Source organism: Protopterus annectens, chromosome 3.part1, assembly GCF_019279795.1.
Source record: "Protopterus annectens isolate FY-2018-M chromosome 3.part1, PAN1.0, whole genome shotgun sequence".
NCBI lineage: Eukaryota > Metazoa > Chordata > Ceratodontiformes > Protopteridae > Protopterus > Protopterus annectens.
The window spans coordinates 1827246159-1827264930 of record NC_056732.1 but is presented as its reverse complement, the minus strand read 5'-3'; the positions used below and the strand labels follow the sequence as shown (position 1 = coordinate 1827264930).

At 44.0% G+C, this 18772-nt stretch overlaps 1 protein-coding gene across 1 annotated transcript in view; it reads right to left on the bottom strand.

Moving 5' to 3' along the window:
* Positions 1-15274: 15274 nt before the first annotated feature.
* LOC122798715 (zinc finger protein OZF-like) overlaps positions 15275-18772 on the bottom strand; it is a 118329-nt gene continuing 114831 nt past the window's right edge. Inside the window, exon 4 of the mRNA XM_044067811.1 lies at positions 15275-17357. Coding sequence (XP_043923746.1) covers positions 16039-17357 — 1319 coding nt within the window. The 3' untranslated portion in view covers positions 15275-16038. The remainder of the gene's footprint in view (positions 17358-18772) is intronic.

The following is an 18772-nucleotide window of genomic DNA, read 5'->3' as shown; positions in this document are numbered from 1 at the left end:
AGACTTCTCGGGTGAGCTGTCACCACTGCCAGACACTTGGTGAACACCCTGGGGGCTGTGGTGAGACCAAAGGGCAGTGCACAAAACTGGAAATGACTGGTTCCTAGGCGGAAGCGTAAATGACTCCTGGACTCTTGACGTATCAAAATGTGATAGTAAGCGTCCTTGAGGTCTATGGAGCACATCCAGACATCCTTCTCCAATAACGGGAGAATGGACTGAAGGGTGACCATCCGGAACTTGGACTTTTTCACAAAACGATTTAATGAGCTTAGGTCCAAAATGGGCCTTACGTCCCCTGTCTTTTTTGGCACCAAAAATAATCTCGAGTAAGTTCCTGATCCGATCTGGTTGGTGGGGACGGGCTGGATGACCCCTTTGTTTAGCAGCTTTGAAATTTCTACGGCTGCTTGATCCCGTTGACTGGGTGGCATGTCCGGGATTCTCCTTATAGGAGGAGGGGGCTTGAAGAAAGGGATGAGGTAGCCTCCGGTTACAATGCGAAGCACCCACTGATCCTTGGTTATAGATTCCCAAGCCTGTGGGTGTTTCGCAAAATGACCCCCGACTGGCTCCGGAGAAGCACAGCCGGGCCACATCCTAGGGATGCTGAGGGTAGGAGGAACCACGAAAGGAATCGCGGTCTCCAGTGTTACGGGGGCCTCTGCCACCTCTGGGGCGGCGCCTTCCTGAATCCCCCCCCCCGCCTCTAGAGGGGGGATCACTCGGTGGAGTAGAGAAGAACTTTTGGGATTTTCTGAACCACAATTTCCCTCCTCTCTGGGCCTTGGGGTAAGGTCTAGAGGGAGCGGAAAAACAGGCCCCAATGGCAGTCAAGGTATTGCCCTCCTGCTCGCACCGAGTAAGTGTGTCCTTCACCTTGGGTCCAAACAGAGAGGACCCATCAAAGGCGTCGAAGGAAGACTTAAAGGCCTCCGCAAGTGGACACAAGCGTAACCAGGCTTGTCTCCTAAGAGCCACTCCTGTGCCCGCTGCTCTACTCGCCCCTTCGGCTGCATAGGAAATGAACCTCATGGACGAGTTGACTATAGAGGATAGGGTAGTCATCTGGGCGCCTACGGTTTGGGCTAACACCTCAGGAAGATTACCCGCAAGAGACTCTCCTAACTCCTTGAGGAGGTCCCTTTGGAGCCTGGTAAAATGACAGAGATAGTTCAGCGACCGCAGGGTAAAGGTCGCTGAAGAAAGGGTACACTTCCCGTACCTATCCATGCTCCTAGAGTCCTTATTAGGAGGATGAATAGACGTTGAAGCCTCTGCCATGTCCTGCTGAGTGGCAGATGCCACCACCATCGCATCAACTGCAACACCCTTAGTGAGGAATTCCTTCTGGGGAGGGGCTGAAAGGAACTTATTAGGTCTGGCAGGCACCAGTTCCGCTGTATCAGGATGCTCCCACACTCTCAGAGAGATTAAATCTAACAACTCGTCGAAGGGTGGAGACACCCAGGAGGAGGAGTGCTGGGCCCCGAAGGCCTTGAGGAAGACTGACTCCTCAGCGGTAGGGACTTTGGATTGCCAATCGCCTCTCTGTCTCCAGATCTCAAGGATATCCGAGAAGGAGACGTCATCCGAGGACGATTTTGGGGACCCCTCCGCATCATCGAGGTCAGTATCTGAAGTGACGGACTCATCTTGGGAATCAACGTGCTTCCTCTTGCACAGTTTCTTCCTTGAGGGTTCATCCGAAGCAGATTCAGAAGGACCCCCTGGAAGAAGGAAACCCTCCAAGGGGGTATTCTCAGGCCCTGGGGCCCCACTGTCATGGGAGAGAATGTCACCAGAGGCACCAGTACCCAGATCTAGGGATGGTGAGGTAGAAACCTGCTGAACCGGCAAGGTCATGGCCAGCGCACTCCTCATGGCCTCAAAAGCAGGACCTCCAGACTCTGCAGAGGGCACTTGCTGAGAGACCACGACGGTACCAGGAATACCTGTGGCAGATGCTCCGAGGGGAAGACTGGGCATCGAAGAGGCCAGCTCCACAGTGTTGCCCTCGGCTCCCACCGAGGAAGACCCGGTACCAAACCCTGACACCGAGGACAAGGTAGGAATGAAGGTCGGAGCAGAGAAACTCCGAGGGGGTCTCTGCTCCAACTGGACGATTCCGCTACGTTCTACCAGCACCGGCTCCAACGGCTCCAAGGGGGTCGGAGGAGGAATCAAATGCATGGAATGGGGAATCGGCTCCGAAGCCGAGTGGGCTGGAGCCAAGATCATTTTAGTAAAAACTGGGGACTGAAACAGCCTCTGGATAACTCTATCCAAATCCGAATCGGACAACCTAGAGGATTTGGAGGAAATAGACTGGGGCCGAGAAGACTTCTGCCTCGGCTCAGATAAAACAGGGGACCGGCTCCGAAAAGGTTCCAACAGTATCGGATCCGAAATTGGAACTGTTCGTAAAGGTGTCAGCACCGAAGGCGGCTCCGGGGCCGAGGGCCGAGGGGGAAGAGTCTGAGCTGCACACCTGCAATGGCTCCGAAACCAAAGGAGCCGAAGTAGGTGATTGGCCTCTCTGTGCACTAACCTGCGGCTCCGACACCAATGGAGCCGAGGAAAGTGGCACCGAGGCAGACCCTTCAGCCATCGGCTCCGAAGCCATTGGAGCCAAGGGAGAAGAGATTGATCCATGTTTCTTGAATGTCGGGTCCGACGGACTGGTCGGAGCTGATGATCTATGCTTCTTGGGTGTCGGGCCCGACGGGCTGGTCGGAGCCGACGATCTTTACTTTTTAGAAGCTGGAGAAGAAGCCAACGCTTCCTCAAAAGAAGGCTTAATAAGACCTCTAAGAATTAGCTTGTTTTTTCTTTCCTGAAGGACCCTGGAAGAAAAAGCATGGCAAACACTGCATGGATCTTGTAAATGTTTAGGCCCTAAACAGTACACGCAGACAGCATGGCTGTCTGTAATAGACATTTTATAATTACATTTAGTACATTTTTTAAATCCTGATTTCTGCTCCTTAGACATCTTGAACAAGCTTGAAAACAGATAGAAAAATTTAAATACAGTATACCGAAGTAGACTAATATATGGGCTAAAGCCCTCTAACTTAAACGGGCTTAGCCTGATACAACAGAAAAACAGAGAAATAACAATTTCAGTCACACAACCAAGTAAAACACACAGCAAAGGGCAAAGGCCCTCTAATTTAAACGGGCCTTGCCCAGTATACTAAAAGCGCGAAAATATGAAATTTCCTAAAATTCACACAAACTGAAAACAAACGCTCACAAAGCTGTTAAAACAGCTGTTTGTTGAAAAACTGACAGAAACCCTAGTCAAAAAGACCAAAAAGGTCAAGAAAATACACTTAGCTCCAGCCAAGTCGAGACCACGTCCAGCTTGAAAAGCGGCAAACGAGATCTGGGGAAGCAGGTGTGGTGCATTCTGGGATAAGGGGTAGCCCAGCCAATGAGAGACTTCATTCTAGTGTATAGTGGCCGAGTCGGAGCTGATGGATCGGCTCCGAACCCATCTGTTATGAATGTAGGCGAGATAGGATCCCATTACATCTCATTATTGTCAGTAATTACTTGTGGTTTACATATCCATTGTTTTTCAGCTGTAATGCTAGCACAGTTTAAAATGCATCAGCTTTGTCACATTAATGCATATTGGAATATACAGACCCTAGTGACAGCACACACAGTGACAAGCTGTGCAAATATTTGGAAACTTCTACTGCAGAACCTACATTTGTCAGTATTTTCAACTTTTTTTTCTAGGAGATTTTGGGAATCAAAGCATACCCAGTTAACTGACTCAAGCTGCCATCATTAGCCTTTCTTCCATGGGTTTAAGTACACCTCTCCTTAACATTTCATGCAAAAAAATTGATCCGCAGCAGTCCCAGCAGGTCTCCATATTTGCTGGCAAACTTGTATGTTTTTCCATTTTTTAGTTCTCTGTGTTACTATCTTTTACCCTCTTCTCCTGTCTAAAGTACTTGGATTAATCTAAGCAGGGATGCAATGTTATACTTATTTTATTCATATTTGGATTTCTTGATATTAATACAACTGCAGACTTTTACGGAGTTCTTCTGTCCTTCAGACTGAGAGATGGCCATTGTTGCCATATAATGGATTTTGTATATTATTTAACAGCCATCAAGCTATTTTCCCTGTTCTACTGTATAATGCTCCAACATGTTTTATGACCAGTGAAATATGCAAAGACTGTAAGACAGAATGCAGATGCCAAGCTGATTTATAGTTTGAACTTTATTCACAGATGTCATGCCAGTTTTTAGCATTAGTTTCTATCTTCTGAAATACTTATTCAATTTTTGTTCCGATTCATTCACTTTTTTGTGGACCACGTTAAAAAGTGACGGCACCACAGCCTCCAGTATGACAGGGGGATGGATCCACAGTCACCAATGTGACCTCCAGATGGCAAGATACAACCCACAATGATGTCAGGATATCCAACACCAATGGGGTTTGAATCCCACCACTGCCAACCAAAGGTGAAGAAACAAGACCATGCATGTAAGTCTATTGCAATAATTAATTCAGGAAATACAACCTGGCTGCAAGAGTATAAAGGGATTATGCACTGTTGTGCTGGGTATGGGCTTCCAACATCGACAACCAGACTAGATAATACACACGCCACCTAGATTGGGGGGGTCTTTGGCCAAGCATCATCGGGCTCCTTTCTTACCCCTCTCTCTGTGATCCAATGTCTTCCAGTGGCCCATTATCAAAGGTAACTGCCTTTCACACAAGTTATTTTTTTCCAAACACACTCACACACACTATAAATGTCACTTTTAACTCATTTCATCCTGTACAACAGGAGGCTAATTAACACCACTTGCTTCCTGACAGTGTTTCTCCAAATTCTTTTACTGAAAACATACTTCATTGGATTCATAACCCCTGATAAACAGTGCGAGTTACAAAAAAATTAAAATAAGGTATCTCTTTGGTAGGCAATGGGTTGTATACTGTTGTTAGTATCAAACATCAGAAGGATTTTGATTTTATAGGGCAGATTTATAAAAGAAAAACTATATTGTTTGCAAAAAATATTAGTGTTATGGTCAAATTATAGTTATGTACTTAGCATAACTTGGCATCTGTGTTATCTGTAGTCACCATCATGTTAGGGTCTTGGATCCAATATTGGATCCAAGCTGGCATACACAGACAACAGCTTAGCTACAGCTCTTCCCCTCCCATAATACTCTGCCGCCCTCCACTCCCTCAGATCAGGTTTGCATAAGGAAAGAAGACAGACCAAAGCACTAACAGAAAAACAGGGCCACCATAATCCAACCAATCTTCCAGGAAGGGGGCTGGAGGGTGGGACCATGATGAATGGTGACTATAGATAACACAGATGCCAAGTTGTGGTAAGTACCTAACTATAAATCTGATGTTATCTAGTCACCGTTCCTCACGTTAGGGTCAGAGTCCCCAGCTAGCTAAATCCTGGGAGGTCTCAAGGATGGGCATGCCAAAGAACCATGGAGCCAAAGGAAGCCCTTCCTCTAGAAACCAAATCCAACTTATAGTGGGAAATGAATGTGTGAGGAGAGGACCATGTTGCTGCTGCACAAATGTCATCTAAAGACTGACGATCTGCAAAGGCAGTTGAGGTAGAAACCACCCTGGTGGAGTGAGCCCTCAGTGGTGCAGACAAAGGAACACCTTCTGAAGAATAAATGAAGGAAATACATTGCAAAATCCAGTGGGAGACCATGAGTTTCGAAATTCCTCTGCCCTTTCTATTCATAGAAAAGGCTACAAATAGCTGGTCTGAATGTCTAAACTCTTGTGTTCTATGCAGATAAAAACAAAGTTGACGGTGAATGTCTAAGATGTGCAGGATGTACTCCCTTTATCGGAATAGTTAGGAAAAAATACAGGAAAATGAACGCATTGATTGAGATTCGCTGTTGATGCCACTTTAGGCATGAAAGATGGATCTGGCTTCAGAGACACTCTGTCCTTATGGAAAACTAAGTAGGGCAGCTTGATAGGAAGAGCTTGGAGCTCCAAAATTCACTTCACCAAAGTTACTGCCACTAAAAAGCAGTCTTCCAAGAAAGAAATGTGATATCGCAAGAGGACGCTGGTTCAAAGGAAGGCTTTGTCAATGCCTGCAGAACCAAAGTTAAATCCCATAGAGGAGCAGGACACTTCACTGGAGGCCGTAATAGAAAAACACTTTTTAAAAAGGTCTTACAGAGGCACAAGGAAAAGGCAGAATCACCATTAAGGTGAAAATTCGAAATTGCTGCTAACTGAACCTTGATCTTGTTAAAACTGGCCCCTTCCCTAAAAAGAAAGGTCAAAAAGAGAAGTATCTCAGGAACAGAGGTAGAAAAGAGGTCCAGATTTTACTATTTGCACAAATCAAAAACCTATTCCATATACTGGAATAAATCTTCCTAATGGAAGACCTCTGGGAAGCAAGAATAATATCCTTTAAGGGTGAAGATAGCCTGGAATTAGCCAAAATCACCAGAAGTGGACATACCATGCTGTCAGATGCAAGGTCTGAAGGTTCAGGAGTGGAAGAAAAGATGGGTGAGACAAAAGATCTGGGAATGGATTGAGCACCCTGGGTGGATGCCTCAAGTGAGACCGTAGAAGGGGGAACCACACCTGCCGAGGCCAGAAGGGGGTAATGAGGATCAATTGACTCTTGAGGCATCTGGCTTTTTGAAGTACTCTGGGAATTAAAGGCAAAGGAGGAAAGGTGTACAGGAGACCCAGAGGCCAATCGTGGGTGAGCGAATCCCTGGGGGATCAATGCAAAGAAGTTGCTGCACTTGTGGTTGAGCGGAGATGCAAACAGATCACAGCTCGGGTAACCCCACTGACGGAAGATCTGGTGGGCCACCACTGGATTCAGGGACCACTCGTGAGGGGTCAAGATAGCCCTGTTCAATTTGTCCGCCAACAAGTTGGATGCTCCGGGGATGTGTGTTGCAATGAGAAAGCGCCCCGTGGCCATCGCCCATTCCCAGACCCTTATGGCCTCGTGACAAAGCAGATAAGAACGTGCACCCCTTGCTTATTTATATACCGAACAACAGCCATGTTGTCCGATAGAACTGCAATCATTCCCTAAGAGAGGCAATCTTGAAAGGCTTGCAACAACAGAAGGACTGGCCTGATCTCCAGAACACTGATGTGCAGTTTGGCCTCTGACGGCGACCATGTCCCTTGGACCATCTGTCCCTGGAAATGTCCCCCCCACCCTAGGAGGGAAGAGTCCAAGGTGACTGTCGCCGCAGGAATCGGTGGAATGAATGACCTGCCTGCTAGAAGATCTGGTGAAAGAATCCACCACGAAAGATGCCTTTGACACACTGGGGTGAGATGAGTGGCGAAAGACAGGGGATGCAACAACACTGACCACTGAACTACAAAGGTCCACTGAAAAACTCTCATATGGTACTGCGCCATCGGTACCAAATAGATGGCAGCTGCCATGGATCCTAGAGCTCTGAGAATGAGTGAAGCTGGAGGACAAATTTGCTTCAGCAAAATCTGAATCTGGGTGTGAATAAGAAACACCCAGTCAAAATGGAGGGCTGTAATATGCGTGGTGGTATCTAACAGAGTGCCTTTGAACTCCAGACATTGGGTTGGAATCAAGGAGAATTTCACCATGTCCACTGTAATGCCCAACTGATGACAGAGGAAGAGTACAGTGTGAATGTTGCCCAATAGTTGAAGCCTTGTAGGGGTCGTCAGGAGCCAATCGTCCAAATAGGGAAAAACCTGGATTCCCTGCAGACGGACATGAGCTGCCATCACCACCATGCATTTGGTGAACATCCAGGTGGCTGAGGTGAGTCCAAAGGGCAGGGCCCTGAAATGAAAATGATCGACTCCCAGGTGAAAGCGGAGAAACATCCTGGACTGTCGAGCCATCTTTATATGGTAGTACGTGTCCTGGAGGTCCACTGACCACATCCAGTTGTTGCTGTGCAAGAGGGGCACAATTGACTGCACAGTGAGCATCCAAAACTTTGACTTCTGTAGGAACAGGTTCATGCGACTGAGGTCCAAAATAGGACATAGGTCCCCTATTCTCTTCGGAACTAAAAAGAAGCGGGAGTAAGTTCTGGATCCTATATGGTAAAAAATGAAAGCCACTGGAACAAACAGAGCAGTGAAAGCCACAAAAGTTAAATAAAATCAGAAGGTTAGCGCTTTCATGCCCCACAACTAGGCACTTCTTCAGACATAGTATAAAAAACATCACAGGTATTTATAATACAATCAATTATTCAATGGAGCAATTTACATTCCTTAAGCAAAGGCTTTAAAGGAACATACCCATTCAAACCAGGGCTTTTGTGTGCTTGCAATCGTACAATCCATTTAGTCTCTGCCTTTTCAACTATATTATTCAAATCACCAACTCTATCATTAGTTTTAAAACACTGTAAAGCTAAAAAACAAACAAAAAATGCCCAACATTACTTTCAACATGTTTATACAAAGCACTGGTGGGATCTTTATGTCTAATGTACCCCAGATGTCCAGGCAAACGTTTTCTTAGGGTCCTAATTGTTTTCCCCACATAAAAACTATTACAACAATTATATAGAGCAAGATAAACTAGCCCCTGAGTGGAGCAATCAGCACAGAACCTAGGTATAAATATAAAACCAGTGGCAGGATGGTGAAACTCCTTAGCTGCAGAGATATATTGGCATGCTGCACAATTTCTACAGGCAAAAGTACCCTTCCTGTTAGATAAAGGTATATCAACTTACCTACTCCCATAGCAAAGCTGTCTTTTTAACGACAACCCATTCTTAAAACAAAAACGTGGTGAACTACCAACAATTTCTGATATAGTATCATCTGAAGTTAATATTGGCCAATTCTTACATATCCCATCACAAATTCTACCTACATCACTGGGAAACATAACAGGTCTAACCAAATCCACACTCTTGTTCTTCTTACTACAATGAGTATCACCCCTACATGAAAAATACGGTTTAGCTGAATTCTTTCTATTACTAGTAACCACGTTCTTAACCTTAATAAAATCATTATAAAATCATTATAAAAAATATCCAGGCTGAATTAAATCATTCTGTAAGGTCCTGAGTGCACAGTGGAACCTATCATCACTAGTATGTAACCTAGACATCCTGTATGCTTGATTCATAGTGATGTTCTTAAAGACAAACCCAGGATGCACAGTATTACGGTGCAGAAGTGTATTTTTTCTACAAGATTTCCTATACAAAGATGTATGCAAGCCTCCCATTTCATCCTTGTACAAGTGAACATCAAGGAAGTCTATGCATTCATTATGTGCATTCATAGTAAAACATAAACATTCAGTTGCAGATTCACGATAAGTAATAAACATTTCCAGTTCTAACATACTGCCATCCCATAAAAGAAAAATATCGTCAAGAAATCTCCTAAAAAATCGGAGCTGTTTACGATATGGGTGTGAACTCAATACATACTCAAATTCCCATTGTGCCATCACTAGTTTGGCGTGGCTATTGGCAAAAGATGTGTCCATAGCTACACCACCCTTCTACAAATAAATGTGATCTTTAAACGTAAAAGCATTATTTTCTGAAATAAGGCCTAGGAGTGTACAAACAACAAAAATCGAATCATTTGAAAAATTACTGTGCCTATGCAAAAACTATCTAATGGCTTCTACCCCTTCAATGTTAGGGATCACCGTAAATAAAGTATTAACATCTAATGTTACTAATATTAAATTAGAAACATCATGAGCAGTATTAAATTCGAATAATTCTTCTAAAAAGTGAGGAGTATCCCTCAAAATAGTATATACTTTATCAACCACTTTCCTCAGTTGATGCTCCACAAAAATAGACAAAGGTTCTGTTAACCAATTGGCCAATATTAACTATAACAGAAATTGTTGGTAGCTCACCACAGTTTTGTTTTAAGAATGGGTTGTTGTTAAAAAGACAGCTTTGCTATGGGAGTAGGTAAGTTGACATACCTTTATCTAACAGGAAGGGTATTATTGCCTGTAGAAATTGTGCAGCATGCCAATATATCTCTGCAGCTAAGGAGTTTCACCATCCTGTCACTGGTTTTATATTTATACCTAGGTTCTATGCTGATTGCTCCACTCAGAGGCTAGTTTAGCTTGCTCTATGTAATTGTTGTAATAGTTTTTATGTGGGGAAAACAATTAGGACCCTAAGAGAACGTTTGCCTGGACATCTGGGGTACATTAGACATAAAGATTCTACCAGTGCTTTGTATAAACATGTTGAAAGTAATGTTGGGCATTTTTTTTTGTTTTTTTAGCTTTACAGTGTTTTAAAACTAATGATAGAGTTGGTGATTTGAATAATATAATTGCAGAGACTAAATGGATTGTACGATTGCAAGCACACAAAAGCTCTGGTTTGAATGGGTATGTTCCTTTAAAGCCTTTGCTCCACTGAATAATTGATTGCATTATAAATACCCGTGATGTTTTTCATACTATGTCTGAAGAAGTGGCTAGCTGTGGGGCATGAAAGTGCTAACCCTCTGATTTTATTTAAGTTTTGTGGATTTCACTGCTGTGTTTGTTCCAGTGGCTTTCATTTTTTACCATACTGGATCTATTTTTTGGTTACTGGGACTTTACTGCCTTTTAATACTTTGTTTTACTCTGTTGTAAGCTCTGGATCCTTTCGGTCCTGTGGGAACCTCTTGGATGGCTCTTTTCTGAAGAATGTTCGCAACCTCCTGTCAAGCCAACTCTTCCTGACTGGGTGGCACATCCGGAAGGGTTCTGGATTTCGGGGGAACTTCTGAAAAGGGAATGCAATAGCCCCTGGATATAATTGCTAGCACCCACTGATCATTTGTAATACTTGCCCAGGCTAGAGGGTGCAAAGATAATCGACCCCTGACTGTCTCCAGGGAAGGACGGTCAGGCAACATCTTGGGGATACTGCAAAGGCTTCTCAGAAAATGGTTCCCATGAACCTTGATTTTGCGGGCTTCCCCTGCCCCTAGGGCGATGTCTACCACTGAAACCTTTTCTCCGTCCCCTAGAAAAGGGATCCTCCTGAACATTCTGGAAGGAATACTACACCTTCTGAAACCACATTTTCTTACTCCCCTCCTGGGTCTTAGCAAAGGACCTCTGAGGGGCAGAAAACCTTATCCCATGGCTGACAAACTCTTCCTTCCTGTTCACTGTGGGTTAACATCTCTTTCAGAGTCAGACCAAAGAGAGAGTGCAACCATCAAAGGGGGAGTTAAATGACGTCTTGAAGGCCTCTGCAAACCCACTCAGATGCAGCCAGAGCTCTTGATTCATGATTAGGAGGTGGACAGAAGGACTCTGCTCTGCCAATTCCTTTTTGGTGGCAGCGGCCACCACAATAGCATCAACCAGGACTGCTTTGGACCAAAGGGTTTTATCTGCTGGGGGACTGAGAAACTTGTTTGCTTTCTTTGGCAATGGCTCCACGGTATATGGCTACTTCCAAGTCCTGCTGGCCACAACATCAATAAGAGGACCAGTGGGGGGGGGACCCAAGAGGTAGATGGGCACGTACCGAAAGCCTCCAGAAATGCGGCTTCCTCCGAGGATGGGATTGGGCAGACCAACCGCCTTTGCCCTTGAGGATCTCGAGTATGTCTCCAAAAGAGACATCCTCCAGCAGTGATCTCGGGGATCCGTCCCCTTCAACAGCATCCATATCCTTGGTTATGGACTCAATAGGGGAGTCAAGATGTCTCCTCTTACATGTCCTCTTCCTGGGCACTTCCTCTGCCAGAGGCTGTGGGGAAGACTCAGAAGAGGAGGGGACCCCTGAGGGGGAGGCACCCCCCTTGGAGGCTAAGTCAGACAGGCTGACCAGGAGCAGAATGACACGGGCCTCTCATATAGTGAGGTTGGGTAGGATGGCTATATGCGGGGGAGGCAACTCTGATCAGGAGAAGGATCTTTTAACAGCCCAGAAAGCAGAAGGACTGGAGGAGATCCCATCCTCCGCTGATAAAACCTTAGCGGAAGAGAAGATAGATCCCCCCCTGGCCTCCTGCTCCACTGGACAACACCAGAACAGAGCCATGTACCCCGGGTCAACAGCCCTGACTGGAGGGTTGGTCGGTCTTGGGGAGAAATGAAGACTACCAAACACCGATCCCACTAGGGAAGGACCCAAATCGGGCCCCGGAGCTCCCCTAGCCTTTGCATCACTCGACAGCCCTTGAGAATCCAAGCCACTGGTCAGATAAGGAGCAGTTAAATGGGAAGTGGGAGATTGGATCCCTGACCTGTGGGTCAGGAAAGCCAGAAGCCCCAACTCCATTTGAGCTTTCAGAAGGGCCCACATTATCCTGTCCATATCCATAGGAAGGGCACTCCTGGAAATTGGGAGGATATGGTGGACCTACTGGGAGAGCCGTGCCTGGAGCCTGAATGTCTTCTCTTGCACTCCTTAGAGTGAGACCTACAAGGAGAACACAGGAGCTGCACTGAGGACAAAGGATCCAAAGATACATCCTCCACTATAATCGGCTTTGGCATGACTCTCTGTTCTGACCCAACTGGAGCCGAAAACACAAGGGATCCAACATAACAACCCTTGAATCTCTCAGATCCGAAAGGGTCAGATCCGTGGGCATGGCTCCAAAGGTCTAGAGTCCAGCACCCTAGATCCAGGCGAGGGAGCCGAAAGAAGTCAGATCCGAAGGTTTTGGATCCGAATCCTTGGATCCAGGAGTAGACTCCCTGGACATTCTGGTACCCGAAGCTCTTGGATCCAAAAAGTACCTACTCTCACAGTTTGTACCCAATGCTAATACAGCTGCAGCTAGCACATGGGTTGTCATGGTCGTCAGAGGGGTCCTCGGGTCGGGTCAATTCCAAAGTCTAGGTCAAGGCCGGGTTGTTGTCGCTTCTTCCTTCGATGTCAAGTCGCCAGGGGTAACTTGGGCAGCAGAGGAAGAGGTGGGAAGGCATAAACTGTCATTGATGTCCAACTGAAAGAGACCAACGAGAGAATTGATAATGGGAAAGAAATGCAAAATAATCTCTTCAATTTTGTTTTGTCTGATTGGGACATGTATCTCCTTGAGGTCCAATGTTACCAGCCAAGACCAGTGGAGGCTCCCTTGGGGCCCCCTGTAAGATAGTTTCTGGGTCAGCAGCATGGCTTTGTATAGAAATTGGTGTGAGTCAGAAGGCAGGCCTAATACACATCATCTAGTATGTCCAAGACAGGAGGTGTATGCAGACAGAGAATGGAGAGCTCAGCATCAGAATCTTCAAAAGGGAGTCCTGTTCTGTGTCGTTCATCAGAGTGAATGGAAATAATGGAGCCCTGATCAGAGTGGACCTCTCCTCCTCTTCCTCTCTGGGTTGTTCTGGGGTTGAGAACCCCCTCAAATCCCCAGCCATTTTAAGCCATCTGGATCTGTTTTTGGGGCCCGGATGGGGAGATGGGCCCCTGATAGCTTGTCTCTAGTCTAAAGCAGCTGTGCAGTCTTAGTGTAAGCCCTGATGGAGAAAGAAGAGAGGAAGGTCTGAAGCATTGAGGAGAGGAGTAGTGTCTGTCCACATTTTGAGATTCACCGCCAAGAGTGGCTGGTGTAGTATCTGGGTGGGAGAGGGAGCGAGGAGCACTGGCACTGAGGAGACAATCACAATGTAGTCGCCGGTAGTCAGGGGCTGCGAGGGCGCCCGCTGAGAACAGGACCCGGAAAAATAATGTAATTTAACTGGGCTTAACCTCGTTTCGATACACACAATGGCATTTGCAAAATTTACACAAAAAATGCCCGCACGGAAGCCGCGGGAGGGTTGGCTTAACCCTAAAGAAGGGAATGATATGTTTTGTTGAATTCCTTACACAAATACGCATATTTAAAACTTTTGTCGGGTCTCGGCCTAAAGAAAAAGTTTCCCAATTTAGGGGACTTAGCGGCTGCTATTTTTTTAAATTAATTTCAGGGTTTATTAGCTGGTCTCCAGAACTGCTGAGGTTTGCTTCTTCCGCCAACGGCGCGGCAAGAAAGACTGAAGAAATGGTTGGCTGTTTTTTTTATACGCGCAAGCCGACGCGGGAGAAGGTTTACAACAACAACCGGCTGACGGAGACTTTGGAATTGGCCGACCGAGGACCCGGCAAGACGACAGGGAGAAATCTGTTATGATGACGTAGCTGTATGCACGATGAACATCTGCCCTGGCTGGAGCCAGAGCTGAAGACTTTAGATCCGACAGCCTGGGACATTTGGATGGGACCTCCACCACAAGAATCCTCTTTCTAGCCCCCGAGGAGCCCGCCTTGACCATGGAACCAGTGACCAAGAAGCCTCCCTTGACCAAACCTTTAATGAGCAATTTGTTACGATGGTTGACCAAAGCTCTAGGATTGAAGGTGGCACAAATGCCGCACTTGACCTCGAGGTGGTCACCGCCGAGACAATACAGGCACTCTGAGTGTGAGTCAGAAATGGGCATTTTCCAACTACATGAGGAGCACCTTTTAAAACCCAATGGTTTATCCGACATACGTAACCTAACAAGACTGCCCGAAACACTCAACGACCACTTACTACTACTTAAAACAACTAACTAATCAGGCCAACACAGTATACAAGAAGCACAACAACCCCGGGAAAAAGGACGCCAAAAAGAAGTTCAAAAACCAACCAGGAGGGGATATCAAGGGTAGGATAACTATCACCGACTCTAGAAGCGAAGGAAAAACCCAATAAAAAAAAATTATCCCAAATTATCTGCATCTATCTGACTGAAGCGGCAAACGAGATCTAAGGGAGTGGAGGTCAGCAAAGCATTATGAGAGTGAGGAGCTGGAGCTAAGCTGTTGTCTGTCTATGCCAGACCCCAACGTGAGGAATGGTGACTAGATAACATCAGATCAAAAGGTTATGTCTTTGTAAGCGTACATGATAGGTCCAAGATATCAGTGATGAAATTGTTCACCCATTGAAGAGCTTTCCAATGATATATGACAAGAGAGGGAAGTAGACTGTTGTTTTGTGATACTCCAGTATCTATGCACATTATGCGTGGAGAAATATTGCAATATTGTAAAATATTAATCTACAAAACCATTTGTGTTACACGCTAGTTTTCAGTGACAACAGTGTATGCCTTAATGTTTTGTATATTAAGGCATCTGTTCACCTGTAGGTTGTAGTTTTTATTTAATTAATGTAGTTATGAAGGTATACGCATTAGTTATACTTGCTTTACCAAAAAGAGCATTTTTCTCTCAGTGTCTTCACATTGCCTACTATAATTTAATGTCATTTTTTACTTACACTCACTGCTTCACTACACCACTCCTACATAGCAGCACCACATTTTATTATTGCATCATTAATGTAAACATGGAAAAACGTCCTACTTCATCATAATGTATTATAAACACTCCTCAACTCCAGCTCTGAACATCCCATTCTGACCATTTTACTGTCATGCTTAGCAAATCAGGTCATCTTGTGCAGTCACCTTGCTGTCTTAGTTTTACACATGTACCTTTACCAGGATTTCAGAAATTAGACTTTGAAAACACTGACGAGCATACTCATTTCAGGAGTACAGGGAAGTCTCTAAAGATAAGTAAACTGTTACAAGATACACAGGAACTTTGCTTTCCTATCTACTATAACCTTGCAGAAAGCAATGAGTTAACATCTCATCCAAAAGAAGGCGCACCCAGGAATGTGCATCTCACGTATCCTGCTGTGTAGTGTCAGTACTGGAAAAATAATTTGACTACCTGGTGTGGGGAGAGAATCCACAGCTGTCTAATCATCTAACACCAAAGGCACATGTGCTACTTGTTGAGCTACTGACACTACATGTTATGCCAGCTCTTGATCAACATATAGCTGTTCCAGCAGTTCTCTTTACTTTCCTGTATAATCGGAAGCTTTCCAATTTTCTGTCCTTTTCTTCTACTCAAAATCTTTTTAGATTTTCTCTTTTTTCCATACCTGTTCATTTCAAGATGACTACTTTGATGATGCATTGCTCAGATTTCAACTATCTGTAAAACCCTTGTCATAAACAGCACATGTATATGGTGTTTGTTGGCTGTGGACTAACTGATGTTTTACCATACTGCATTTCTTCATAAAACTCTTGTCACACAAGGTACAGTTATAGGGTTTCTGTCCACTGTGGGTATACTGATGCCGTATTAGGTTATGCTTCTGTGCAAAACCTTTGTCACATACAGGACACTTGTATGGCTTGTCCTCACTGTGGATATACTGATGACATAGCAGGTTTGCCTTCTGTACAAAACCCTTGTTACATGTGGCACACTGATATGGTTTCTGTTCAGCATGGATATACTGATGTGCTTCAAACAGTCTCTTATCTATATAACCCTTGTCACACACAGTACAAGTATATGGTTTCTGCTCAGCGTGGTTGCTCTGATGTCTTAACATACTGCACTTCCATCTAAAACTCTTGTCACATACGCTGCACTTATAGGGTGTCTGCCCAGTGTGGCTAATCTGATGCCGTGCTAAACTTCTCTCATCTGGAAAAGCTTTGTCACATTTGGCACATTTATAGGGTTGTAGGCCAATGTGGATTAAATTATGTCTTATCAAATTGAATTTCTGCACGAAGGTCTTGTCACACATGGTGCACTTATAGGGTTTCTGACCCGTGTGAACATGCTGATGTTGTAACATGTTACCTTTCTGTGCAAAACTCTTATCACAAAAAGGACACTTGTATGGTTTGTGTTCAGTATGAATATACTGATGAGTTGTCATGCTTCTCTTAAATTTAAAGCTTTTGTCACATATGTCACATTTATAGGGTTTTTGCCCGGTGTGGACTACCTGGTGCGCTAACAGGCTTCTCTTATCCGTAAAAGATTTGCCACATGCTGTACATATAATTGACTTCCTTTTTCCCCCTCTATCCTGAATTCTCTGATGCTCTGCTAAACCCTTTTTACCTGGAAGACACTTGCTGGAAATGGTGCCTTTGTATTGCTTTTCTATGTGAATGATTTTTTTGTGATGTCCCTTAGCAATCTTTTGTCTTTTCCTGCGGTGAATAAACAGCTCAGTACTCTGTGTGCATGCGCCACGCTCTTCAAGACTGTCACATGGCTTTTCTCTTCCATTAGTTTCTAGGTCCCCTTCTAGTTCCATTTTCCTGACAAACCCATTCCTTTTCACATGGTTATGGAGTTTTTTTCCAGTCTGTACAAAGTCATTTTGTCCCGTGACTGACAAATTGCATGCCAAACCTTTATCATATTCAGAATGAAGATATTTCCCACGGGATGAGTGCTGACTTTGAATTTCACTGAAATCAACATTCCTGCGTACTTGAAAGAAAGAAAAGATAGGGTTAAAAGAATAATCCAGAATGAAGATGTACCTTCTTACATGAAATGTTACAATATAAACTGTATGTCAGTAGATACCCCTGTAATCCTTTGGAAACTAGTCATTAATTTACTTTAGCAATGTACAGCCAATAATGTATAACGGCATTTATCTGATCCATGTAAATGTATCTGCATAAATACTTTTCTTTCTGCTATTACTGGGGACAGGACAGTTTGCAACTGCATTTAAATGTGAGCTAAATGCTACTCTCTTTGTAGGATTCTGTAAAACAACATGAAACTAAATGTAGAATAATATTTTGTTACTGTAGATATTATGCAACTGAATATAAACGTGAGCTGAAGTTTTTACCCGTACTATATCTAAATGTAACTGCTGTCTTTACCACCTGATCAAGTTACGGCTGCAAATGGTCTCCAGGTTAGCTCACTTGCACCGTTTACAAAAACTAATCAAAATAAATATACAGACAGCAAACACTGAATTGTTGTATATAATTTTAGTAATACATGTTAAACCCTGTTTTGCTCTCTAAGCATTTTGCACCATTCCTTCAACGACTCCATTCAACAAAGACAATTTGTCTGTTGTTTATATCATCGGCTGTTCTACCATACAGATCTTAAATACTTCATTGTTTTATTTTAATTGTTTTGCAAAATACAATTCCTCATGGAAACACTCGTGTTAAAGTTGTCATTGCTTCTTTTAACAACAGTCTCTCCACTGAATGTGCAATAACATGCCAAATTCGTAACTGCCAAAAATAATGAATTTCAGAAGTAATCATTCTTAAATCCACCGTAGTGCAACACAGAGGTTTTATGCATGTGAGACTCAAACAAGCTACAAAAAGAACATACCTCTAACTGTTAAAATAAAATTGATCTCCAATGAAATATTCTGAAGCCACAAGGCACTGAAATGGATTAAAGCATTTACAGCAAAATTACAAATGCAGTAACCCTGTTGCCGAAATAAATCAAAATCTACTTTTATGTGACTGCCACTAAATGCAAACAAAAGACAAGTCTGAAACACAAGTTCCTGGAATAGTTGCACTGGTGTACTTATTTAGTCACATCTGTTTACAAGTTAAGTCTGATTGGGCAAGAACCTATTTTGGGGGGCCTGAGGAGAAAAGATCCACAGATTACAAATTACAACAACAGATTCATATCATTCATAATAATACAATGGTTAAAAAAGGAATATAAACATTAAAGAAATCTATGGAAAACATACAAAATGAATGCATTTGAGCTAAACCAGTATGAAAGATAAAAAAAATACATATACAAGATAAATGCTAAATTAATATAAAAAAAAACATTGGTAGTACTGGTGGCAAAAGGTAAGGCTTCCCTCTGCAGAATGACACAGGAGAAGA